At 53.5% G+C, this 26,998-nt stretch overlaps 1 protein-coding gene across 2 annotated transcripts in view; it reads left to right on the top strand.

The window, feature by feature from the left end:
- Positions 1–3,293: 3,293 nt before the first annotated feature.
- The window catches only part of slc39a7 (solute carrier family 39 member 7), a 35,363-nt gene continuing 11,658 nt past the window's right edge, over positions 3,294–26,998 (top strand). For both annotated transcript variants that reach the window (XM_070861439.1, XM_070861438.1), the window contains exons 1-2: positions 3,294–3,361; positions 6,867–7,441. In XM_070861439.1, the coding sequence (XP_070717540.1) occupies positions 6,914–7,441 (528 nt within the window). In that variant the 5' untranslated portion in view covers positions 3,294–3,361; positions 6,867–6,913. The remainder of the gene's footprint in view (positions 3,362–6,866; positions 7,442–26,998) is intronic.

Genomic DNA, 26,998 nt, shown 5'->3' with positions numbered 1-26,998 from the left:
CGTGGGTCAGTGAGGGATCTATGGATAACCAGTTAACTGTCGTGATCATTTGACGCTGAGATATAAGCAACTCTATTATTGCCACTTTTCGTGTCCATCCTTAGCTGAAGTGAGTAGAAGGTGCTGGGTGTGCTCCTTGATCTCTATGGATCAGCATATATCTGTGATGCCCTCGCCCACCTGTAGACCGCATGAAAGGGCCCATGGTGGCATGATACCTGCAAGGACCTTACGTCAGGAGCTCATCAATGATCGCTTTGCCTGAAAGAACATTGGTGTTATTTACAAGGCTGACACACTGCTTGGTGTGCAGGTCATACAGCTTGGTGACAGTTAAAGTTTAAGTTGATTGAAGTTAAGTGTGATTATATCCTTTGATGTTAAGGAATCACCAGCGTTTGATGGTGCAGCAATCTGAGCCAATGTGCTGCAAGGTTTTGTTAAATAAAAAACATTTAAACCGAACATTAGTCTGAAATCATCAGTATTTCTGTACAAACCAACCCTTCTCCCCGCCCCTCCCGCTTCTCCTCCACACCTCTACCCCTTCTGACTCCAAGCCACCTGGCTGAGGAGGTCCTCAGGCGATGATTCATTGGTGGGGGGGGGCGGGGGGAGGGGGACGGCGGGGAGAGGGTGATGGCCGAAGTGCTGCTTGGACGGATACGGGAGAGGACAGTCCCGAGGTGGGAGCATGCTCCGAGCCATAAGCAAGATGTTGCTCCTGCTCTCGTGTTGTTGACAATGGGGGTGCATCACCTTGGGGTGCAGTGCAGTGCTCTGGGACCACTGGGAGCCCTCTGCCACCAATGTTCCTGACTACCTGCTCCAAGGCCTCCTCTAACCCTTCCATTTTATGTTATTTGTTGGACAAAAAAACTCAGTGCCAACTATGTTCTTGGTGCTTAGTGGGCTTTTTGCTGCTGGTGAATCTCCGTCATTCCTCCCACAACAGCCAAACAAGCACACACCACAGCCACACATGCTTTCAGTCCCTCTGAGCTCCCTCTCTCTATGTCTCCTCTTATGCGCATGTCATGATGATCCTTGACCTCCTGAATTGCAGGAATCGAACGTTGCCATGCCGTTGCTAAGGACGACTACACTTTACGGAAGAAGGTCAGAAAAATTTAACGCTACCGCCCATTTGATATTGTTTGCGGTAATGCCCATTTTCAAAAATGTAAACTAGGTGTTTTGAGAATGGGCGAGAAGCCAGTGATCTGAAAACCCTTTTTTAACGCCCATGCCGGAAATAATGTCTATTTTGGGGCGATAAGCTCAAAAGTGGAGGTTCAAGCCCCATGGGTCAATATGTCAGTAAGGGACTCCGTGGGTCAGTGAGGGACTCCGTGGGTAACCAGTTAACTGTCGTGATCATTTGACGCTGAGATATAAGCAACTCAGTTATTGCCACTTTTAGTGTCCATCCTTAGCTGAACCTAGTAGAAGGTGCTGGATGTGCTCCTTGATCTCTATGGGTCAGCATATATCTGTGATGTCCAGTATTTAGTAATTGTTGGTATTTGTAACATTCAGTGCCTGTATATGATGGGTTTTAGCTATATAAAGGCCTATAGATTAGAGTAGAAACAGGTGGCTGTGATTTTATAACTGAGCCATTGGAAGATACTACGAAACATAACAAGTAATGTATTACCATTCAACTCATGTATTTTCGCTTGTGTATATTGCCAAAGCAGAAAACTATTAATTGTGCAACCCAATCCTTCCGTGATTGCTCAATGACATGATTGAATGAATAATTACAGCACAGACAGAGGCCTTTCGACCAGTGGAGCCCGTGCCAGTTCTCTGTAATAGCCTTTCAGCTAGTCCCACTCCCCTACCCTTTCGTCATATTTAGTTGAGCTAAGTCTCAGTTCCTATCCTTGTTCATTGCTGGGTTAGTGATCTCACCATGAGGAAGCAAGATGGGACCTCAGCTGGGGATGTTGGTCTGAGGTGAGACCTACCCTCCTGTATGGCTGAGACGTGGACCATGTACAGTAGACACCTCAAATCGCTGGAGAAATATCACCAACGATGTCTCCGCAAGATCCTGCAAATCCCCTGGGAGGACAGACGCACCAACATCACCGTTCTTGATCAGGCCAACATGCCCAGCATCGAAGCACTGACCACACTGGATCAGCTCCGTTGGGTGGGCCACATTGTCCGCACACCCGACACAAGACTCCCAACGCAAACGCTCTACTCGGAACTCGTACACGGCAAGCGAGCCCCAGGTGGGCAGAGGAAACGTTTCAAGGACACCCTCAAAGCCTCCTTGATAAAGTGCAACATCCCCATCGACACCTGGGAGTCCCTGGCCAAAGACCGCCCTAAGTGGAGGAAGTGCATCCGGGAGGGCGCTGAGCACCTCGAGTCTCCTCATCGAGAACATGCAGAAAACAAGCGCAGGCAGCGGAAGGAGCGTGCGGCAAACCAGACTCCCCACCCACCCTTTCCTCCAACCACTGTCTGTCCCACCTGTGACAGAGACTGTAATTCCCATATTGGACTGTTCAGTCACCTGAGAACTCACTTTTAGAGTGGAAGCAAGTCTTCCTCGACTCCGAGCGACTGCTTATGATGATGATTTCCGGTATCGCCCATGTTGGTGCGGGGCAGTCCGCCCGCAGGACGCGCGTTATATCCGGCGGCGGCCATGTTGGTGCGGGGCGGCCCAGCCTCAGTGCGCTAGGTGTTGCCAAGAGCGACCATGTTAGTGCGGGGCAGTCGAGCCCCAGAGCCGATGGACGTTGCCAGGGGCGGCCATGTTGGTGCGGGGCGGCCCAGCCTCAGTGCGCCAATTGTTGCCAGGGGCGGCCATGTTGGTGCGGGGCAGTCGAGCCTCAGAGCCGGTGGATGTTGCCAGAGGCGGCCATGTTGGTGAGGGGCGGCCCAGCCTCAGTGCGCCAGTTGTTGCCAGGGGCGGCCATTTTGGTGCGGGGCAGTCGAGCCCCAGAGCCGGTGGACGTTGCCAGGGTCGGCCATGTTGGTGCGGGGCGGCCCAGCCTCAGTGCATCAGTTGTTGCCAGGGGCGGCCATGTTGGTGCGGGGCAGCCCAGCCTCAGTGCACCAGTTGTTGCCAGGGGCGGCCATGTTGGTGCGGGGCAGTCGAGCCCCAGAGCCGGTGGACGTTGCCAGGGTCGGCCATGTTGATGCGGGGCGGCCCAGCCTCAGTGCACCAGTTGTTGCCAGGGGCGGCCATGTTGGTGCGGGGCGGCCCAGCCTCGCTGTCCCGGGGAAGGGGAAGGCTTTGCTCCTCTCGCGACATTGATGAATCAGTGCCGGCAGTGGGCGGGCCTTGTCGGGGCTTTCTTTATTTGCTCCAGCAGTGCCACGTCTGTCTCAGGTAAGGGCGCTCGGGGGTACCTGGAGCTGGGCAGCAGCAGCACTACTAGCACTAGCACTGCAGCCTTTGTCTGGGGGTGGATGGGTGAAAGGGGCTTTGCTGGTGGGGAGCTTGCATTGATTGCAGGGGTTGGGCTCACAGCCTCTCCCAGTGCAGCCACCTGCATTGCTCCCCCCCCGTCTCCCCCTTTAACTCTGACTGCTTCATCACCATCACCACCACCACCACCACAGGCAGTCCCTCGGGGTCCAGGGTGACTTGCTTCCACACTACAAATGTGCACTCAGCTGACTGATGGGCTCATTTTAAACGGTGGAAGGTGCCTGTGTGTGAATTCTTTTAATGCGGGGCGGCCGTTGCACACCAGCCGCCACACGGGCTTGACGGAGCAAGGTCTTGGTCCAGTGGCAAGGGAGGGATCCGAGATGGCTGGAGACCAGGCTCCGCCACATGTAGCCAATACATACATACACACACACTCAAACATACTCCTACTGTCCTCCTTCCCATGGGACCTCTCCCTCTATGTGGATTCATAGAAACATAGAAAATAGGTGCAGGAGTAGGCCATTCGGCCCTTCGAGCCTGCACCACCATTCAAATGATCATGGCTGATCATGCAACTTCAGTACCCCATTCCTGCTTTCTCTCCACACCCCTTGTTCCCTTTAGCCGTAAGGGCCACATCTAACTCCCTTTTGAATATATCTAACGAACTGGCCTCAACAACTTCCTGTGGTAGAGAATTCCACCGGTCCATAGTCCGCAATGTGAGCCTCACGAGCTCACAGCCTCGCTATTGGCCCATGCTGCGCCTTCCCTTGGTCTTGTCCACACCGCACCACCTCTGGGCTCTGAGTCGCTGCTTTGGCTGTGGGTGGGGACAGTGTGAAGAGTTAACAGGATCCCGGATCAGTACAGGGGGAGAGAGAGAGAGAGAGAGAGCGAGGGAGGATTTATCAACACTTTGCAAATTCACAGTCTGCTGGATATCAGCACTGTAGGCAGCCTCCTGTTCCAGCCATGGTCTCTGCAGCCTGCTTTCAGGGGTTTCTCGCTGTTTTTGTGTTAATATTTTGTTTAACACCTGACTCAGAGAGTTGGATAAGTGCCTGAAGGAAAATAATTTGCAGGGCTGCGGGGAATGGGCGGGGGAGTGGGATGAGCTGAAGTGCTCTTGCAGAGAGCAGGTACGGGCTCGACGGGCCGACTGGCCTCCTTCTGTGCTGTAACCAGTCTGTGGCTCTGAGCTGCAGGGTTCATTGAATCAAACGTTTATGCTAATTAAATGTTCAACTACAAAAGGGGTGCCATTGCCAACAAAATGTTGGATGAGTACTTCCAATGGTTGCCGTTATACCGTACCTAGTGCGAAATCTGATGCAGTATAAGATTACCTGCTGGAGATTGGTCTCGCTGGGATCAGTCTTGGGACTCGAGGGTCAACCTGAGTTATACTGCTGCTTGCTCGTCGAAGGGAATCCAAAACAACTTTGCATTAACTTGAAAGCAGGGGTGTGAACATATGGCAGATTTTTGAAATTCTGTTTAATTGCAGTCATTCAGAGTAATGTATTGAAGGTATGAGAGACGTCCAGTTGAGTCTGTCGAAAAACTGACTTGCACTTTGATGCCAGAGGATGAATCAGGGGAACGCAGACATTAAATATGTCTCCCTGCCCCACTAGGTCATAGATATGTAGAACAGGCTACCAACACAAAGTAGCTAATTCTAGATCAGTTGACTTATCAAGTGGATTGGCCGCCGTACAGGAAGTGGGATTGCGAGTTCTAGAACTAGGAATATATGTGTTGGATGCACATGGGAGGTGGGAAATAAAAGCAGAGTTGGTTTGGAGGGGGGGGGTGGGGGGTGGTTCCACGATTGAGTTAGGCGTGCGTGGACAGCGGAAGGGACAATCTTTGTAGATCAAACGGTCTTTTGATCGCTTCCTAGTTTTAGTAGTGTTAGATGTACATCTGAGCTTTTCTGCGCAAGCGATCTGACTGGTGGGTTTAAGGTTGCACCATCATGATTTTATTCAATGTTACAATTCAAATTTTCATGCAACTTGCTAACTTTAATTTCCCAGGAATTACACGCTGAATATGCTTCTGCTCACCTCTGGGTTTTGATCTCTCGTGTGCAGTTACTCATCTGAATATTGCCGAATTGAAAGCATCAGCCAGGGAGGGAGGGAGGGAGGGTTAGTACACGGACCTATTAGAGCCCCCCGTGTCCAGGGGTCCCAGGCAAATATGGGGCTCCCACCGCCCTGGTAAAACTCTCATAACGTGGAGAAGCTGCCTACAATAGCGGGGTCAGTTTCATTTTACCATGGTGTATTGTGATGTGATTGGCTTTATTATTCATGCAGTGTCCCTGGGATGAGAGGGTTGTCTTCTGAAGAGATTGGGCCTAAGCTCTGGAGTTTAGAAGAATGAGAGGTGATCTTATTGAAACATAGAAGATTCTGAGGGGAATTGACAGGGTAGATGCTGAGAGGCTGTTTCCCCCTGGCTGGAGTGTTTAGAACCAGAGGGACACAGTCTCGGCACAAGGGGTCAGCCATTTAAGACTGAGGTGAGGAGAAGTATCTTCACTGAGGGTTGTGAATCTTTGGAATTCTCTACCCCAAAGGCCTGTGAACGCTGAATCGTTGAGTATATTCAAGGCTGAGATCGCTAGGTTTTTGGACTCTAGGGAAATCAGATGATATGGGGACAGGTTGGGAAAGTGAAGTTAAGGTCGAAGATGCACCATGATCTCATTGAATGGCGGCGCGGGCTCGAGTGGCAGTATATTAATAATAACTTTTATTTATATAGCGCCTTTAACGTAGTAAGACGTCCCAAACATATGCCCTATCCCTGCTCCTAATTCTTATGTTCTTGTGTGTAATTATTTAGGGGCTTAGTTCTTTATGTATTTTACTACACCTTTGTGTTTTAATGGAGTGGGGGGGAGGGTGTTATTGTGCAAAGGGTGATTCAAATGTTAATGATAACCAGGGCCCCAAGAATTCTTAGTCCAGCTCTGGCTTCTGCATTCTGACTTTTGTATTCCAATACTAAATGTTACCATAGCGCTGGAACGCTCTGACCTCGCACTGATTGAAAGGGGCAGGTATTTTGCCTTCGTGGGGGGGCGGGGGGAGCGGGGTGGGTATCCTCCGATTTATAAAAAAAAAATTTAAACTCCCCCTCGGTGTTGTTGCATTACTCATTAATCCTGCTGGACAATGTCTCCATGCTGGCCTCCCCTTTTTGTGCAGTGACGGTGTCAGGTCGAGGGCAGAGTCCTTCTGTACCCATCGCCCAGGAGCGAGATCTGCCCCCTGGGCTGCTCACCTCGCCCACGGCCCCCTCCTGGCCTCTGCTTGCTGCGGGATGTCCCAGCAAAGGGGGAATTGGTAAAACCCAACCCGCATTAGCCTGTCCGATCTGTAACGCGTGCTGGGTTTTCCGTTGCTAACGCTCCCGTCTCCTCCCTTCTGCCTTGCAGCATTTGTCTGACCCGCGCCGCGGCTGCTGTGTCCACCGCTAAGGAAAATGTCTGCCTCGCTTGGAGCACCGTGGCCCCGCGGCCTTCCCTCCTTCCTCACCTGTCTCTTGTGCTTTGGGCTGGCTCTTCACATGGCTGCGAGTCACGGACATTCCCACAGCGACGAGCCCCACGGACACTCGCACGAGCCCCACGGACACTCGCACGAGCCCCACGGACACTCGCACGAGCCCCACGGACACTCGCACGAGCCCCACGGACACTCGCACGAGCCCCACGGACACTCGCACGAGCCCCACGGACACTCGCACGAGCCCCACGGACACTCGCACGAGCACCACGGACACTCGCACGAGCACCACGGACACTCGCACGAGCACCATGGACACTCCCACGGACACTCCCACAAGCACGTGGACGAACTCGCCGGCCACTCCTATCCGCACGAGCGTCCCGCCGACTTCCAGGAGCATCTTGACAAACTGGAGGGGAAGAGTCGCTGGAAGCAGGATGCGGCGTCGGAGCTGCCGAAAGCTGGGAAGGAGGTGTCCAATCCTGTTGAGCTGTGGTCACAGGTTGGTGTCTTGTTGAAGCCCAATCCACCAGTCCCGTTCCGTTCCAACCCAATTCAGTTCAATCCAATTCACCAGTCCAATTCAGTTCCGTTCGAATCCAGTCCCAGACTGGTCGGTGGCTAACTAAGGAAGCAAAGAATGGTATCAAATTGAAAACAAAGGCAGACAATGTTGTGAAGATTAGTGGTAGGCCAGAGCATTGGGAAATTTTTAGAAACCAGCCAAGGTCGACTAAAAAAATAATAGAGAGAAGATAGATTATGAGAGTAACTTAGCAAGAAATATAAAAACAGACAATAAGAGCTTCTACAAGTATATAAAAAGGAAGATAGTAGTTAAAGCAAATGGTGCTCCCTCAGAAGATGAGACTAGGGAGTTAATAACGGGAAACAGGGAAATGAAAGAGACTGAACAAATATTTTGTATCGGTCTTTACGATAGAAGACACTAAAAGCATCCCAATAGTGGATAATCAACGGGCTATTGGGAGGGAGGAACTTACTATCACTATCACGAGAGAAAAAGTACTAGGCAAACTAATGGACTAACGGTGGACAAGTCCCCTGTACCTGATGGCCTGCATCCTAGGATCTTAAAATAAGTGACTGCAGAGATAGTGGATGTATTGGTTGTAATCTACCAACATTCCCTGGATTCTGGAGAGGTCCCAGCAGAGTGGAAAACCGCAAATGTAACACCCCTATTTAAGAAATGAGGGAGACAGAAAGCAGGAAACTATAGACCAGTTAACCTAACATCTGTCATTTGGAAAATGTTGGAGTCCATTATTAAGGAAGTAGTAGCAGGGCATTTAGAAAATCATAATACAGTCAAGCAGAGTCAGCATGGTTTTATGAAAAGGAAATTATGTTTGACATTTTTTAGAGTTCTTTGAGGATGTAACAAACAGGGTGGATAAAGAGGAACCAGTAGATGTCGTGTATTTGGATTTCCTGAAGGCATTCAATAAGATGCCACATAAAAGATTACTGCACAGGATAAGAGCTCACGAGGTTGGGGGTAATATATTAGCATGGATAGAGGATTGGCTAACTAACAGAAAACAGAGAGTCGGGATAAATGGATCATTTTCAGGTTGGCAAACAGTGACTAGTGGGGAGCTGTAGGGATTGGTGCTGGGTCCTCAACTATTTACAATTTACATTAATGACTTGGATGAAAGAACCGAATGTAATGTAGCCAAGCTTGCTGATGATACAAAGATAGGTGGGAAAGCAAGTTGTGAAGAGGACACAAATAATCTGCAAAGGGATATAGACAGGCTAAGTGAGTGGGCAAAAATCTGGCAGATGGATTATAATGTGGGGAAATGTGAGGTTATCCACTTTGGTAGGAAAAATAAAAAGCAAATTATAATTTAAATGGAGCGATATTACAAAATGCTGCAGTACAGAGGGACCTGGGGGTCCTTGTACATGAAACACAACAAGTTAGTATGCAGGTACAGCAAGTAATCAGGAAGGCAAATTGAATGTTGGCCTTTATTGCAAGGGGAATAGAGTATAAAAGCAGAGAGGTCCTGCTACAACTGTACAGGGTATTGGTGAGGCCACACCTAGAGTATTGCATATAGTTTTGGTCTCCGTATTTAAGGAGGGATATACTTTCATTGAAGGCAGTTTAGAGAAGGTTCACAACGTTGATTCCTGAGATGAAGGGGTTGTCATATGAAGAAAGGTTGAGCAGGTTGGGCCTATACTCATTGGAGTTTAGAAGAATGAGAGGTGATCTTATTGAAACATATTAGATACTGGTATTGAGGGTAATGTACTGATGTGGATAGAGAACTGGTTGGCAGACAGGAAGCAGAGAGTCGGGATAAATGGGTCCTTTTCAGAATGGCAGGCAGTGACTAGTGGAGTGCCGCAGGGCTCAGTGCTGGGACCCCAGCTCTTTACAATATACATTAACGATTTGGATGAAGGAATTGAGTGTAATATCTTCAAGTTTGCAGATGACACTAAACTGGGTGGCGGTGTGAGCTGTGAGGGGGACGCTAAGAGGCTGCAGGGTGACTTGGACAGGTTAGGTGAGTGGGCAAATGCATGGCAGATGCAGTATGATGTGGATAAATGTGAGGTTATCCATTTTGGTGGCAAAAACACAAAGGCAGAATATTATCTGAATGGCAGCAGATTAGAAAAAGGGGAGGTGCAACGAGACCTGAGTGTCATGGCTCATCAGTCATTGAAGGTTGGCATGCAGGTACATCAGGCGGTGAAGAAGGCAAATGGTATGTTGGCCTTCATAGCGAGAGGATTTGAGTATAGGAGCAGGGAGGTCTTACTGCAGTTGTACAGGGCCTTAGTGAGGCCTCACCTGGAATATTGTGTTCAGTTTTGGTCTCCTAATCTGAGGAAGGACGTTCTTGCTATTGAGGGAGTGCAGCGAAGGTTCACCAGACTGATTCCAGGGATGGCTGGACTGTCATATGAGGAGAGACTGGATCAACTGGGCCTTTATTCACTGGAGTTTAGAAGGATGAGAGGGGATCTCATAGAAACGTATAAGATTCTGATGGGATGGGACAGGTTAGATGCAGGAAGAATGCTCCCGATGTTGGGGAAGTCCAGAACCAGGGGACATAGTCTTAGGATAAAGGGTAGGCCATTTAGGACTGAGACGAGGAGAAACTTCTTCACTCAGAGTTGTTAACCTGTAGAATTCCCTGCCGCAGAGAGCTGTTGATGCCAGTTCATTGGATGTATTCAAGAGGGAGTTAGATATGGCCCTTACGGCTAAAGGGATCATGGGGTATGGAGAGAAAGCAGGAAAGGGGTACTGAGGGAATGATTAGCCATGATTTTATTGGATGGTGGTGCAGGCTAGAAGGGCCGAATGGCCTACTTCTGCACATATTTTCGATGTTTCTATGTAACAAGGTAGATGCAGAGAGGATGTTTCCCCTCATAAGTGGTTGCCCATTTAAAACAAAATTGAGGAGGGATTTCTTCTCTCACAGGGTTATAAATCTGTGGAATTCCCTGCTCCAGAGAGCTGTGGAGGCTGGGTCATTGAATATATTTAAGGTGGGGATTGACAGATTTTTGAACGCTAAGGGAGTTAAGGGTTCTGGGGAGCGGGCAGGGAAGTGGAGCTGAGGCCAAGATCAGATCAGCCATGATCTCATTGAATGGCGGAGCCGGCTCGAGGCGACAGGTGGCCTACTCCTGCTCCTATTTCTTATGTTCTTATGCGATCCTATTCAGTTCAGTTCCAGTCCAATCCTATCCAGTCCCAGACAGGTTGGTGTCTTGTTGCAATCCAATCAAATCCAGTTAAATCCACCAGTTCTGTTCAGTACCGTTGCAATCCAATCCCATGCAAATCGGTGTCTTGTTTGCCTTTCATATGATGCTCCTCTGCTTACCTCACAGAAATCCCCAATTCCCTTACCCATTTGTTTTCATTCAGCTTGTCGAGCCTCATTGCAAAATATTATGTAGCAGCAGAATAACACTCTTGTTGCATGATGCGTTTCCAGATCAATTTCTCCTCCAACCCCCACCCTTCCTTTAGGGAGTGCCTGACTCCATCTGGGTTCCCTTTTTTCAAACAAAATCAGAGTCAGAAAGTCGTGGGTTCAAGTCCCACTCCAGAGATTTGAGTGCAAAATGTAGGTGGACACTCCAGTGCAGTACTGAGGGAGTAGAATAAGACAGGCCTCCATCTGCCTGTTTAATGGACATCGTGGGTCCCATGGGATCGATTTCAAGAGGTGAGGTGAAGAAAGACTAATGATTGGTTAGGATTTGGAATGCACGGCCTGATAGGGTGGTGGTTATACATTCAACAGTAGCCTTCAAAAGGGAATCGGATAGATACTGGAAGGAATCATAGAATGGTTACAGCACAGAAGGAGGCCATTTGGCCCATTGAGCCCGTTCCGGCTCTCTGCAAGAATACTTCAGCTAGCCCCTCTCCCCCTGCCCTTCAGCTACTTATCCAACTCCCCTTTGAAAGCCGTAATTTAGTCTGCCTTCACCACCCTTTCAGGCAGTGATCGAGTCTGCCTCCACCACCCTGTCAGGCCGTGCATTCCAGATCCTAACCACTCGCCGCATCAAAAAGTTTCCTCATGTCGCCTTTGGTTCTTTTGCCAATCACCTTAAATCTGTGTCCTCTGGTTCTCGACACTTCCACCAATGGGAACAGTTTCTCTATTCACTCTGTCCAAACCCCTCATAATTTTGAACACCTCTATCAAATCGCCTCTCAACCTTCTCTGCTCCAAGGAGAACAACCCCAGCTTCTCCAGTCTATCCACGTAACTGAAGGATAATTTTTTTTCATGGATATGGGGTAAGAGTGGGGAGTGGGACTTCGAAAGAGCCGGCGCAAACCTGATGGGCCTTCTGTGCTGTACTATTCTATAATTCTATAAGAGAAGGGGAGTACTGCTAGTTTCCTGACTAACACTCATCCCCCAACCTCCACCAGAAATAGATTAACTGGTGATTTATCACACTGCTGTTTGTGGGAGCTTGCTGTGCGAAAATAGGCTGCTGTGTTTGCCTCCATATCAACAGTGACCGCACTTCAGATGTAATTGTCTGTAAAGTACTTGGGGAGGTGAAAGGTGCTGTAGAATTGCATGTTCGTCCTCTATTTACAAGACGTGTGATGAAGTTTCTCTTTGTTTCCTTTATTCTCCTTGTCCTGAAGGTACTGTCTCATGCTCGGTGTCAGTCCACGGGGCAAGCCATCGGGTACCTCATCCAGCTGGCCACTCGACATACGTGAACCCAGACAGTGGTCTGCAGGCGAGTTGAGTTAGGTGGGCTTCACAGCGGAGCTTGACTCTGTCCTCTTCCTGACTTTATTCCACGCGCTGAGGTCCCAGGATGGTGATCGGGAGCCCCGACCGCCCTCGCCCCCAGGGGCACTTTGACTGCACCAAATGCTGAGCTGGTTGAGATGAGCAAACACAGCACGGACTGGGAATTGAGAAGCAGGGAGTGTCCCGATTTGCATTACCCAGGACCAGTCCACCTGGTGTGTTTACCCACGGAGTCACCGAGGCAGCTGTTTGGTTTTCTTTGGGCTTAACTTTTCTTTACAGCCTTATCATCATGTCTAAATGGGTGGAAGTAGATATCAAGACAGTTTGTGTGCGTTTGCTGATTGGTGATAGAGAGGGAAGTTCCACGTTTTGAAAGGGGTGCCCTTTTTTTGATGTTCTGATCCCAAGCAGGAACTTGTTGCACGTCGATGTTCTCGTATGGCTCAGGGCAGTGGGTGCATCTACCCGTCACACATGGGCCATTCCCTTCTCTCCTCCCCATCACGTGTAGTGAGTTGGTCTTACCGCAGGAGAAGGGTCCACAGCCAGATATGGAATGGAAGACCAACAGGAAGAGCAGTGCAAGAAAGATAGTGCAGGAGTCCCCTGTGGTCATCCCCCTGCAAAACAGATACACTGCTTTGAGTACTGTTGGGGAGGATGACTCATCAGGGGAGGGCAGCAGCAGCCAAGTTCATGGCACCGTAGGTGGCTCTGCTGCAAAGGAGGGCAGGAAAAAGAGTGGGAGCGCGATAGTGATAGGGGATTCGATGGTGAGGGGAATAGATAGGCGTTTCTGCGGACGCAACCGAGACTCCAGGATGGTATGTTGCCTCCCTGGTGCAAGGGTCAAGGATGTCTCGGAGCGGGTGCAGGACATTCTGAAATGGGAGGGAGAACAGCCAGTTGTCGTGGTGCACATTGGTACCAACGACATAGGTAAAAAAAGGGATGAGGTCCTACGAAAAGAATTTAAGGAGCTAGGAGCTAAATTAAAAAGTAGGACCTCAAAAGTAGTAATCTCGGGATTGCTACCAGTGCCACGTGCTAGTCAGAGTAGGAATCGCAGGATAGCGCAGATGAATACATGGCTTGAGCAGTGGTGCAGCAGGGAGGGATTCAAATTCTTGGGGCATTGGAACCGGTTCTGGGGGAGGTGGGACCAGTACAAACCGGACGGTCTGCACCTGGGCAGGTCCGGAACCAATGTCCTAGGGGGAGTGTTTGCTAGTGCTGTTGGGGAGGAGTTAAACTAATATTGCAGGGGGATGGGAACCTATACAGGGAGACAGAGGGAGACAAAAAGGAAGCAAAAGCAAAAGACAGAAAGGAGATGAGGAAAAGTGGAGGGCAGAGAAACCCAAGGCAAAGAACAAAAAGGGCCACTGTACAGCAAAATTCTAAAAGGACAAAGGGTGTTAAAAAAACAAGCCTGAAGGCTTTGTGTCTTAATGCAAGGAGTATCCGCAATAAGGTGGATGAATTAATTGTGCAAATAGATGTTAACAAATATGATGTGATTGGGATTACGGAGACGTGGCTCCAGGATGATCAGGGCTGGGAACTCAACATCCAGGGGTATTCAACATTCAGGAAGGATAGAATAAAAGGAAAAGGAGGTGGGGTAGCATTACTGGTTAAAGAGGAGATTAATGCAATAGTTAGGAAAGACATTAGCTTGGATGATGTGGAATCTATATGGGTGGAGCTGCAGAACACTAAAGGGCAAAAATCGTTAGTGGGAGTTGTGTACAGACCTCCAAACAGTAGTAGTGATGTTGGGGAGGGCATCAAACAGGAAATTAGGAGTGCATGCAATAAAGGTGCAGCAGTTATAATGGGTGACTTTAATATGCACATAGATTGGGCTAGCCAAACTGGAAGCAATACGGTGGAGGAGGATTTCCTGGAATGCATAAGGGATAGTTTTCTAGACCAATATGTCGAGGAACCAACTAGGGGGGAGGCCATCTTAGACTGGGTGTTGTGTAATGAGAGAGGATTAATTAGCAATCTCATTGTGCGAGGCCCCTTGGGGAAGAGTGACCATAATATGGTGGAATTCTGCATTAGGATGGAGAATGAAACAGTTAATTCAGAGACCATGGTCCAGAACTTAAAGAAGGGTAACTTTGAAGGTATGAGGCATGAATTGGCTAAGATAGATTGGCTAATGATACTTAAGGGGTTGACTGTGGATGGGCAATGGCAGACATTTAGAGAACGCATGGATGAATTACAACAATTGTACATTCCTGTCTGGCGTAAAAATAAAAAAGGGAAGGTGGCTCAACCGTGGCTATCTAGGGAAATCAGGGATAGTATTAAAGCCAAGGAAGTAGCATACAAATTGGCCAGAAATAGCAGCGAACCTGAGGACTGGGAGAAATTTAGAACTCAGCAGAGGAGGACAAAGGGTTTGATTAGGGCAGGGAAAATGGAGTACGAGAAGAAGCTTGCAGGGAACATTAAGGCGGATTGCAAAAGTTTCTATAGGTATGTAAAGAGAAAGAGGTTAGTAAAAACAAACGTAGGTCCCCTGCAGTCAGAATCAGGGGAAGTCATAACGGGGAACAAAGAAATGGCAGACCAATTGAACAAGTACTTTGGTTCAGTATTCACTAAGGAGGACACAAACAACCTTCCGGATATAAAAGTGGTCAGAGGGTCTATTAAAGAGGAGGAACTGAGGGAAATCTTTATTAGTCGGGAAATTGTGTTGGGGAAATTGATGGGATTGAAGGCCGATAAATCCCCAGGGCCTGATGGACTGCATCCCAGAGTACTTAAGGAGGTGGCCTTGGAAATAGCGGATGCATTGACAGTCATTTTCCAACATTCCATTGACTCTGGATCAGTTCCTATCGAGTGGAGGGTAGCCAATGTAACCCCACTTTTTAAAAAAGGAGGGAGAGAGAAAGCAGGGAATTATAGACCGGTCAGCCTGACCTCAGTAGTGGGTAAAATGATGGAATCAATTATTAAGGATGTCATAGCAGCGCATTTGGAAAATGGTGACATGATAGGTCCAAGTCAGCATGGATTTGTAAAAGGGAGATCATGCTTGACAAATCTTCTGGAATTTTTTGAGGATGTTTCCAATAAAGTGGACAAAGGAGTACCAGTTGATGTGGTATATTTGGACTTTCAGAAGGCTTTCGACAAGGTCCCACACAGGAGATTAATGTGCAAAGTTAAAGCACATGGGATTGGGGGTAGTGTGCTGACGTGGATTGAGAACTGGTTGTCAGACAGGAAGCAAAGAGTAGGAGTAAATGGGTACTTTTCGGAATGGCAGGCAGTGACTAGTGGGGTACCGCAGGGTTCTGTGCTGGGGCCCCAGCTGTTTACATTATACATTAATGATTTAGACGAAGGGATTAAATGTAGTATCTCCAAATTTGCGGATGACACTAAGTTGGGTGGCAGTGTGAGCTGCGAGGAGGATGCTATGAGGCTACAGAGTGACTTGGATAGGTTAGGTGAGTGGGCAAATGCGTGGCAGATGAAGTATAATGTGGATAAATGTGAGGTTATCCACTTTGGTGGTAAAAACAGAGAGACAGACTATTATCTGAATGGTGACAGATTAGGAAAAGGGAAGGTGCAACGAGACCTGGGTGTCATGGTACATCAGTCATTGAAGGTTGGCATGCAGGTACAGCAGGCGGTTAAGAAAGCAAATGGCATGTTGGCCTTCATAGCGAGGGGATTTGAGTACAGGGGCAGGGAGGTGTTGCTACAGTTGTACAGGGCCTTGGTGAGGCCACACCTGGAGTATTGTGTACAGTTTTGGTCTCCTAACTTGAGGAAGGACATACTTGCTGTTGAGGGAGTGCAGCGAAGATTCACCAGACTGATTCCCGGGATGGTGGGACTGACCTATCAAGAAAGACTGAATCAACTGGGCTTGTATTCACTGGAGTTCAGAAGAGTGAGAGGGGACCTCATAGAAACGTTTAAAATTCTGACGGGTTTGGACAGGTTGGATGCAGGAAGAATGTTCCCAATGTTGGGGAAGTCCAGAACCAGGGGTCACAGTCTAAGGATAAGGGGTAAGCCATTTAGGACCGAGATAAGGAGAAACTTCTTCACCCAGAGAGTGGTGAACCTGTGGAATTCTCTACCACAGGAAGTAGTTGAGGCCAATTCACTAAATATATTCAAAAGGGAGTTAGATGAAGTCCTTAGTACTCGGGGGATCAAGGGGTATGGCGTGAAAGCAGGAAGTGGGTACTGAAGTTTCATGTTCAGCCATGAACTCGTTGAATGGCGGTGCAGGCTAGAAGGGCTGAATGGCCTGCTCCTGCACCTATTTTCTATGTTTCTATGTTTCTATCCCACTCCCCCCATGAGACAATATTTTAGTATTTCCGTTGACAGCTCGTCCTTTGTGACATCACAGCGAATGCTGCAACATCACAAGCAGATGGCCAGTGACATCACAAAGCCCGGTTTCCACTCACAACTCTCTGAGTGAAGAAGTTTCTCCTCATCTCCGTCCTAAATGGGTTTATTCCTTATCCTTAGACTGTGACCCCTGATTCTGGATTTCCCCAACATCGGGAACAGCCCGGTGACAGCACAGCAGATGGCCGGTGACCTCACACTGCCCGGTGACCTCACACAGCCCCATGAGCACTCGCCCTGTCTGCCCTCAATTTGAAACACCACTTGCTGCAGCTCCCGGTGAACATTGTGCACAATGTTTAAGGCCAATCCCAGCTGCTTGGTGAGACTGGTTGGGTCTAAACTCCAATTTGACTCGTGCATAAGTTGTGAGCACTTCAGCAGCGGATGAACTGAGGCAGGGGCGGAGACTGGCGATGTTACGAAGGTGGAAATAGGCGGTCTCGGTGATGGAGTGGATATGGGTCGCAAGCTCAGATCGAGGTTGAATATGACACCAAGGTTGCGACCGGTCTGGTTCAGCTTCAGACAGTGGCTGGGGAGGGGGATAAACACTGGATACACAAATGGGAGAAACATTCAAGTGATTAATGGAATGTGAAAAGGTGTTGATTGATGCTATGTCGATTTAAAAAGGACGTGGATAATTAAAGGAGAGGAATGAAAAGGGTACGGGGAGAAAGCAAGAAAATAGGGCTATGTAAAAGCAGCCCCTCGGATGCGGAATTCAACACAGCAAGTGGCCTCCACTCGCGCTCAAATTTCTGTCTCTCAGGTGCAGGAACTGTGTAGATGTGAGGGGTAGTACTGAGGGAGCGCTGCACTGTTGGAGGGGCAGTACTGAGGGTGGCTGCACTGTCGGAGGGGCAGTACTGAGGGAGCGCTGCACAGTCGGAGGGGTAGTACTGAGGGAGCGCTGCACTGTCGGAGGGGCAGTACTGAGGGAGCGCTGCACTGTCGGAGGGGCAGTACTGAGGGAGCGCTGCACTGTTGGAGGGGCAGTACTGAGGGAGCGCTGCACTGTCGGAGGGGCAGTACTGAGGGAGCACTGCACTGTCGGAGGGGCAGTACTGAGGGAGCGCTGCACTGTCGGAGGGGCAGTACTGAGGGAGCGCTGCACTGTCGGAGGGGCAGTACTGAGGGAGCGCTGCACTGTCGGAGGGGCAGTACTGAGGGAGCGCTGCACTGTCGGAGGGGCAGTACTGAGGGAGCGCTGCACTGTCGGAGGGGCAGTACTGAGGGAGCGCTGCACTGTCGGAGGGGCAGTACTGAGGGAGCGCTGCACTGTCGGAGGGGCAGTACTGAGGGAGCGCTGCACTTTCGCAGGGGCAGTACTGAGGGAGCGCTGCACTGTCGGAGGGGCAGTACTGAGGGAGTGCTGCACTGTCGGAGGGGCAGTACTGAGGGAGCGCTGCACTGTCGGAGGGGCAGTACTGAGGGAGCGCTGCACTGTCGGAGGGGCAGTACTGAGGGAGCGCTGCACTGTCGGAGGGGCAGTACTGAGGGAGCATTTCAGTGTTGAAGGGGCAGTACTGAGGGAACTCCAATGCACTGTCGGAGGGGCAGTACTGAGGGAGCGCTGCACTGTCGGAGGGGCAGTACTGAGGGAGCACTGCACTGTCGGAGGGGCAGTACTGAGGGAACTCCGATGCACTGTCGGAGGGGTAGTACTGAGGGAGCGCTGCACTGTCGGAGGGGCAGTACTGAGGGAGCGCTGCACTGTCGGAGGGGCAGTACTGAGGGAGTGCTGCACTGTCGGAGGGGCAGTACTGAGGGAGTGTTGCACTGTCGGAGGGGCAGTACTGAGGGAGTGTTGCACTGTCGGAGGGGCAGTACTGAGGGAGTGCTGCACTGTCGGAGGAGCAGTACTGAGGGAGCGCTGCACTGTCGGAGGGGCAGTACTGAGGGAGTGCTGCACTGTTGGAGGTGCAGTACTGAGGGAGGGCTGCAGTGTCGGAGGGGCAGTACTGAGGGAACTCCGATGCACTGTCGGAGGGGCAGTACTGAGGGAGTACTGCAATGTCGGAAGGACAGTATGCACTGTCGGAGGGGCAGTACTGAGGGAATGCTGCACTTTCGGAGGGGCAGTACTGAGGGAGCGCTGCACTGTCGGAGGGGCAGTACTGAGGGAGCACTGCACTGTCGGAGGGGCAGTACTGAGGGAACTCCGATGCACTGTCGGAGGGGCAGCACTGAGGGAGTGCTGCAATGTCGGAAGGACAGTATGCACTGTTGGAGGGGCAGTACTGAGGGAATGCTGCACTGTCGGAGGGGCAGTACTGAGGGAGCACTGCACTGTCGGAGGGGCAGTACTGAGGGAGCACTGCACTGTCGGAGGGGCAGTACTGAGGGAGCACTGCACTGTCGGAGGGGCAGTACTGAGGGAGCGCTGCACTGTCGGAGGGGCAGTACTGAGGGAGCGCTGCACTATTGGAGGGGCAGTACTGAGGGAGCGCTGCACTGTCGGAGGGGCAGTACTGAGGGAGCACTGCACTGTCGGAGGGGCAGTACTGAGGGAGCGCTGCACTGTCGGAGGGGCAGTACTGAGGGAGCGCTGCACTGTCGGAGGGGCAGTACTGAGGGAGCGCTGCACTGTCGGAGGGGCAGTACTGAGGGAGCGCTGCACTGTCGGAGGGGCAGTACTGAGGGAGCGCTGCACTGTCGGAGGGGCAGTACTGAGGGAGCGCTGCACTGTCGGAGGGGCAGTACTGAGGGAGCGCTGCACTGTCGGAGGGGCAGTACTGAGGGAGCGCTGCACTGTCGGAGGGGCAGTACTGAGGGAGCGCTGCACTGTCGGAGGGGCAGTACTGAGGGAGCGCTGCACTTTCGGAGGGGCAGTACTGAGGGAGCGCTGCACTGTCGGAGGGGCAGTACTGAGGGAGCGCTGCACTGTCGGAGGGGCAGTACTGAGGGAGCGCTGCACTGTCGGAGGGGCAGTACTGAGGGAGCGCTGCACTGTCGGAGGGGCAGTACTGAGGGAGCGCTGCACTGTCGGAGGGGCAGTACTGAGGGAATTCCGCTGCACTGTCGGAGGGGCAGTACTGAGGGAGCGCTGCACTGTCGGAGGGGCAGTACTGAGGGAGCGCTGCACTGTTGGAGGAGCAGTACTGAGGGAGCGCTGCAGTACTGAGGGAGCGCTGCACTGTCGGAGGGGCAGTACTGAGGGAGCATTTCAGTGTTGAAGGGGCAGTACTGAGGGAACTCCAATGCACTGTCGGAGGGGCAGTACTGAGGGAGTGCTGCACTGTCGGAGGGGCAGTACTGAGGGAGTGCTGCACTGTTGGAGGTGCAGTACTGAGGGAGCACTGCACTGTCGGAGGGGCAGTACTGAGGGAACTCCGATGCACTGTCGGAGGGGCAGTACTGAGGGAGTGCTGCAATGTCGGAAGGACAGTATGCACTGTTGGAGGGGCAGTACTGAGGGAATGCTGCACTGTCGGAGGGGCAGTACTGAGGGAGCATTGCACTTTCGGAGGGGCAGTACTGAGGGAGCACTGCACTGTCGGAGGGGCAGTACTGAGGGAGCACTGCACTGTCGGAGGGGCAGTACTGAGGGAGCGCTGCACTGTTGGAGGGGCAGTACTGAGGGTGGCTGCACTGTCGGAGGGGCAGTACTGAGGGAGCGCTGCACAGTCGGAGGGGTAGTACTGAGGGAGCGCTGCACTGTCGGAGGGGCAGTACTGAGGGAGCGCTGCACTGTCGGAGGGGCAGTACTGAGGGAGCGCTGCACTGTTGGAGGGGCAGTACTGAGGGAGCGCTGCACTGTCGGAGGGGCAGTACTGAGGGAGCACTGCACTGTCGGAGGGGCAGTACTGAGGGAGCGCTGCACTGTCGGAGGGGCAGTACTGAGGGAGCGCTGCACTGTCGGAGGGGCAGTACTGAGGGAGCGCTGCACTGTCGGAGGGGCAGTACTGAGGGAGCGCTGCACTGTCGGAGGGGCAGTACTGAGGGAGCGCTGCACTGTCGGAGGGGCAGTACTGAGGGAGCGCTGCACTGTCGGAGGGGCAGTACTGAGGGAGCGCTGCACTGTCGGAGGGGCAGTACTGAGGGAGCGCTGCACTTTCGCAGGGGCAGTACTGAGGGAGCGCTGCACTGTCGGAGGGGCAGTACTGAGGGAGTGCTGCACTGTCGGAGGGGCAGTACTGAGGGAGCGCTGCACTGTCGGAGGGGCAGTACTGAGGGAGCGCTGCACTGTCGGAGGGGCAGTACTGAGGGAGCGCTGCACTGTCGGAGGGGCAGTACTGAGGGAGCATTTCAGTGTTGAAGGGGCAGTACTGAGGGAACTCCAATGCACTGTCGGAGGGGCAGTACTGAGGGAGCGCTGCACTGTCGGAGGGGCAGTACTGAGGGAGCACTGCACTGTCGGAGGGGCAGTACTGAGGGAACTCCGATGCACTGTCGGAGGGGTAGTACTGAGGGAGCGCTGCACTGTCGGAGGGGCAGTACTGAGGGAGCGCTGCACTGTCGGAGGGGCAGTACTGAGGGAGTGCTGCACTGTCGGAGGGGCAGTACTGAGGGAGTGTTGCACTGTCGGAGGGGCAGTACTGAGGGAGTGTTGCACTGTCGGAGGGGCAGTACTGAGGGAGTGCTGCACTGTCGGAGGAGCAGTACTGAGGGAGCGCTGCACTGTCGGAGGGGCAGTACTGAGGGAGTGCTGCACTGTTGGAGGTGCAGTACTGAGGGAGGGCTGCAGTGTCGGAGGGGCAGTACTGAGGGAACTCCGATGCACTGTCGGAGGGGCAGTACTGAGGGAGTACTGCAATGTCGGAAGGACAGTATGCACTGTCGGAGGGGCAGTACTGAGGGAATGCTGCACTTTCGGAGGGGCAGTACTGAGGGAGCGCTGCACTGTCGGAGGGGCAGTACTGAGGGAGCACTGCACTGTCGGAGGGGCAGTACTGAGGGAACTCCGATGCACTGTCGGAGGGGCAGCACTGAGGGAGTGCTGCAATGTCGGAAGGACAGTATGCACTGTTGGAGGGGCAGTACTGAGGGAATGCTGCACTGTCGGAGGGGCAGTACTGAGGGAGCACTGCACTGTCGGAGGGGCAGTACTGAGGGAGCACTGCACTGTCGGAGGGGCAGTACTGAGGGAGCACTGCACTGTCGGAGGGGCAGTACTGAGGGAGCGCTGCACTGTCGGAGGGGCAGTACTGAGGGAGCGCTGCACTATTGGAGGGGCAGTACTGAGGGAGCGCTGCACTGTCGGAGGGGCAGTACTGAGGGAGCACTGCACTGTCGGAGGGGCAGTACTGAGGGAGCGCTGCACTGTCGGAGGGGCAGTACTGAGGGAGCGCTGCACTGTCGGAGGGGCAGTACTGAGGGAGCGCTGCACTGTCGGAGGGGCAGTACTGAGGGAGCGCTGCACTGTCGGAGGGGCAGTACTGAGGGAGCGCTGCACTGTCGGAGGGGCAGTACTGAGGGAGCGCTGCACTGTCGGAGGGGCAGTACTGAGGGAGCGCTGCACTGTCGGAGGGGCAGTACTGAGGGAGCGCTGCACTGTCGGAGGGGCAGTACTGAGGGAGCGCTGCACTTTCGGAGGGGCAGTACTGAGGGAGCGCTGCACTGTCGGAGGGGCAGTACTGAGGGAGCGCTGCACTGTCGGAGGGGCAGTACTGAGGGAGCGCTGCACTGTCGGAGGGGCAGTACTGAGGGAGCGCTGCACTGTCGGAGGGGCAGTACTGAGGGAGCGCTGCACTGTCGGAGGGGCAGTACTGAGGGAACTCCGCTGCACTGTCGGAGGGGCAGTACTGAGGGAGCGCTGCACTGTCGGAGGGGCAGTACTGAGGGAGCGCTGCACTGTTGGAGGAGCAGTACTGAGGGAGCGCTGCAGTACTGAGGGAGCGCTGCACTGTCGGAGGGGCAGTACTGAGGGAGCATTTCAGTGTTGAAGGGGCAGTACTGAGGGAACTCCAATGCACTGTCGGAGGGGCAGTACTGAGGGAGTGCTGCACTGTCGGAGGGGCAGTACTGAGGGAGTGCTGCACTGTTGGAGGTGCAGTACTGAGGGAGCACTGCACTGTCGGAGGGGCAGTACTGAGGGAACTCCGATGCACTGTCGGAGGGGCAGTACTGAGGGAGTGCTGCAATGTCGGAAGGACAGTATGCACTGTTGGAGGGGCAGTACTGAGGGAATGCTGCACTGTCGGAGGGGCAGTACTGAGGGAGCATTGCACTTTCGGAGGGGCAGTACTGAGGGAGCACTGCACTGTCGGAGGGGCAGTACTGAGGGAGCACTGCACTGTCGGAGGGGCAGTACTGAGGGAGCGCTGCACTGTTGGAGGGGCAGTACTGAGGGTGGCTGCACTGTCGGAGGGGCAGTACTGAGGGAGCGCTGCACAGTCGGAGGGGTAGTACTGAGGGAGCGCTGCACTGTCGGAGGGGCAGTACTGAGGGAGCGCTGCACTGTCGGAGGGGCAGTACTGAGGGAGCGCTGCACTGTTGGAGGGGCAGTACTGAGGGAGCGCTGCACTGTCGGAGGGGCAGTACTGAGGGAGCACTGCACTGTCGGAGGGGCAGTACTGAGGGAGCGCTGCACTGTCGGAGGGGCAGTACTGAGGGAGCGCTGCACTGTCGGAGGGGCAGTACTGAGGGAGCGCTGCACTGTCGGAGGGGCAGTACTGAGGGAGCGCTGCACTGTCGGAGGGGCAGTACTGAGGGAGCGCTGCACTGTCGGAGGGGCAGTACTGAGGGAGCGCTGCACTGTCGGAGGGGCAGTACTGAGGGAGCGCTGCACTGTCGGAGGGGCAGTACTGAGGGAGCGCTGCACTTTCGCAGGGGCAGTACTGAGGGAGCGCTGCACTGTCGGAGGGGCAGTACTGAGGGAGTGCTGCACTGTCGGAGGGGCAGTACTGAGGGAGCGCTGCACTGTCGGAGGGGCAGTACTGAGGGAGCGCTGCACTGTCGGAGGGGCAGTACTGAGGGAGCACTGCACTGTCGGAGGGGCAGTACTGAGGGAACTCCGATGCACTGTCGGAGGGGTAGTACTGAGGGAGCGCTGCACTGTCGGAGGGGCAGTACTGAGGGAGCGCTGCACTGTCGGAGGGGCAGTACTGAGGGAGTGCTGCACTGTCGGAGGGGCAGTACTGAGGGAGTGTTGCACTGTCGGAGTTGCAGTACTGAGGGAGTGTTGCACTGTCGGAGGGGCAGTACTGAGGGAGTGCTGCACTGTCGGAGGAGCAGTACTGAGGGAGCGCTGCACTGTCGGAGGGGCAGTACTGAGGGAGTGCTGCACTGTTGGAGGTGCAGTACTGAGGGAGGGCTGCAGTGTCGGAGGGGCAGTACTGAGGGAACTCCGATGCACTGTCGGAGGGGCAGTACTGAGGGAGTACTGCAATGTCGGAAGGACAGTATGCACTGTCGGAGGGGCAGTACTGAGGGAATGCTGCACTTTCGGAGGGGCAGTACTGAGGGAGCGCTGCACTGTCGGAGGGGCAGTACTGAGGGAGCACTGCACTGTCGGAGGGGCAGTACTGAGGGAACTCCGATGCACTGTCGGAGGGGCAGCACTGAGGGAGTGCTGCAATGTCGGAAGGACAGTATGCACTGTTGGAGGGGCAGTACTGAGGGAATGCTGCACTGTCGGAGGGGCAGTACTGAGGGAGCACTGCACTGTCGGAGGGGCAGTACTGAGGGAGCACTGCACTGTCGGAGGGGCAGTACTGAGGGAGCACTGCACTGTCGGAGGGGCAGTACTGAGGGAGCGCTGCACTGTCGGAGGGGCAGTACTGAGGGAGCGCTGCACTATTGGAGGGGCAGTACTGAGGGAGCGCTGCACTGTCGGAGGGGCAGTACTGAGGGAGCACTGCACTGTCGGAGGGGCAGTACTGAGGGAGCGCTGCACTGTCGGAGGGGCAGTACTGAGGGAGCGCTGCACTGTCGGAGGGGCAGTACTGAGGGAGCGCTGCACTGTCGGAGGGGCAGTACTGAGGGAGCGCTGCACTGTCGGAGGGGCAGTACTGAGGGAGCGCTGCACTGTCGGAGGGGCAGTACTGAGGGAGCGCTGCACTGTCGGAGGGGCAGTACTGAGGGAGCGCTGCACTGTCGGAGGGGCAGTACTGAGGGAGCGCTGCACTGTCGGAGGGGCAGTACTGAGGGAGCGCTGCACTTTCGGAGGGGCAGTACTGAGGGAGCGCTGCACTGTCGGAGGGGCAGTACTGAGGGAGCGCTGCACTGTCGGAGGGGCAGTACTGAGGGAGCGCTGCACTGTCGGAGGGGCAGTACTGAGGGAGCGCTGCACTGTCGGAGGGGCAGTACTGAGGGAGCGCTGCACTGTCGGAGGGGCAGTACTGAGGGAACTCCGCTGCACTGTCGGAGGGGCAGTACTGAGGGAGCGCTGCACTGTCGGAGGGGCAGTACTGAGGGAGCGCTGCACTGTTGGAGGAGCAGTACTGAGGGAGCGCTGCAGTACTGAGGGAGCGCTGCACTGTCGGAGGGGCAGTACTGAGGGAGCATTTCAGTGTTGAAGGGGCAGTACTGAGGGAACTCCAATGCACTGTCGGAGGGGCAGTATTGAGGGAGTGCTGCACTGTCGGAGGGGCAGTACTGAGGGAGTGCTGCACTGTTGGAGGTGCAGTACTGAGGGAGCACTGCACTGTCGGAGGGGCAGTACTGAGGGAACTCCGATGCACTGTCGGAGGGGCAGTACTGAGGGAGTGCTGCAATGTCGGAAGGACAGTATGCACTGTTGGAGGGGCAGTACTGAGGGAATGCTGCACTGTCGGAGGGGCAGTACTGAGGGAGCATTGCACTTTCGGAGGGGCAGTACTGAGGGAGCACTGCACTGTCGGAGGGGCAGTACTGAGGGAGCACTGCACTGTCGGAGGGGCAGTACTGAGGGAGCGCTGCACTGTCGGAGGGGCAGTACTGAGGGAGTGCTGCAATGTCGGAAGGACAGTATGCACTGTCGGAGGGGCAGTACTGAGGGAGTGCTGCAATGTCGGAAGGACAGTATGCACTGTCGGAGGGGCAGTACTGAGGGAATGCTGCACTGTCGGCGGGGCAGTACTGAGGGAACTCCGATGCACTGTCAGAGGGGCAGTACTGAGGGAGCGCTGCAATGTCGCAGGGCAGTACTGAGGGAGCGCTGCAGTATCGGAGGGGCTGTACTGAGGGAGTGCTGCAGTGTCGGAGGAGTATCGTAGAAATTTACAGAATGGATGAGGCCATTTCGGCCCATTGTGTCCACGCCAGCCGACAAAGAGGCTATCCGGCCTAATCTCACTTTCCAGCTCTTGGTCTGTAACCCTGCAGGTTACGGCACTTCAAGTGCACATCCAAGTACTTTTTAAATGTGATGAGGGTTTCTGCCTCTGCCACCCTTTCAGGCAGTGAGTTCCAGACCCCCACCACCCTCTGGTTGGAGAAACATCCCTTCAAATCCCCCTTAAACCTCCTACGCATTACTTTAAATCTATACCCCCTGGTTGTTGACTCCTTTGGAAAGGGAAATAGGTGCTTCCCATCCACTCTAGCTAGACCTCTCATAATTTTATACACCTCAATTAGGTCTCCCCTCTGCCTCCTCTGTTCCAAAGAAAACAAACCTAGCCTATCCAATCTTTCCTCATAGATAAAATTTTCCAGTCCAGGCAACATCTTCATAAATCTCCTCTGTATGCTCTCTAGTGCAATCACATCTTTCCTGTAATGTGGTGACCAGAACTGCATGCAGTACTCCAGCTGTGGCCCAATAGTGCAGCCCTCCCTCAGTACCGCCCCTTCAATAGTGTGGCCTGTGGGCAGTACTGAGGGCGCGCTGCACTGTCGGAGGGGTAATACTGAGGGAGCGCTGCAGTGTCGGAGGGGCAGTACTGAGGGAGCGCTGCAGTGTCGGAGGGGCAGTACTGAGGGAGTGCTGCAATGTCGGAAGGACAGTATGCACTGTCGGAGGGGCAGTACTGAGGGAGCATTGCACTGTTGGTGGGGCAGTACTGAGGGAACTCCGATGCACTGTCGGAGGGGCAGTACTGAGGGAGTGCTGCACTGTTGGAGGGGTATTACTGAGGGAGTGCTGCACAGTTGGAGGGTCAGTACTGAGGGAGTGCTGCACAGTTGGAGGGGCAGTACTGAGGGAGTGCTGCACTGTTGGAGGGGTAATACTGAGGGAGTGCTGCACTGTTGGAGGGGTAATACTGAGGGAGTGCTGCACTGTTGGAGGGGTAATACTGAGGGAGTGCTGCAATGAGGGAGGGGCAGTATGAGGGAGCGCTGCACTGTTGGAGGGGCAGTACTGAGGGAGTGCTGCAATGAGGGAGGGGCAGTACTGAGGGAGCAGTCACCTTGCGCACAGCAAGCTCCCACAAACAGCAATGTGATCATGACCCAGATAATCTGTTTTAGGG

Source organism: Pristiophorus japonicus, chromosome 19, assembly GCF_044704955.1.
Source record: "Pristiophorus japonicus isolate sPriJap1 chromosome 19, sPriJap1.hap1, whole genome shotgun sequence".
Lineage (NCBI taxonomy): Eukaryota > Metazoa > Chordata > Chondrichthyes > Pristiophoridae > Pristiophorus > Pristiophorus japonicus.
This window is presented reverse-complemented; position numbering and strand designations above follow the sequence as displayed.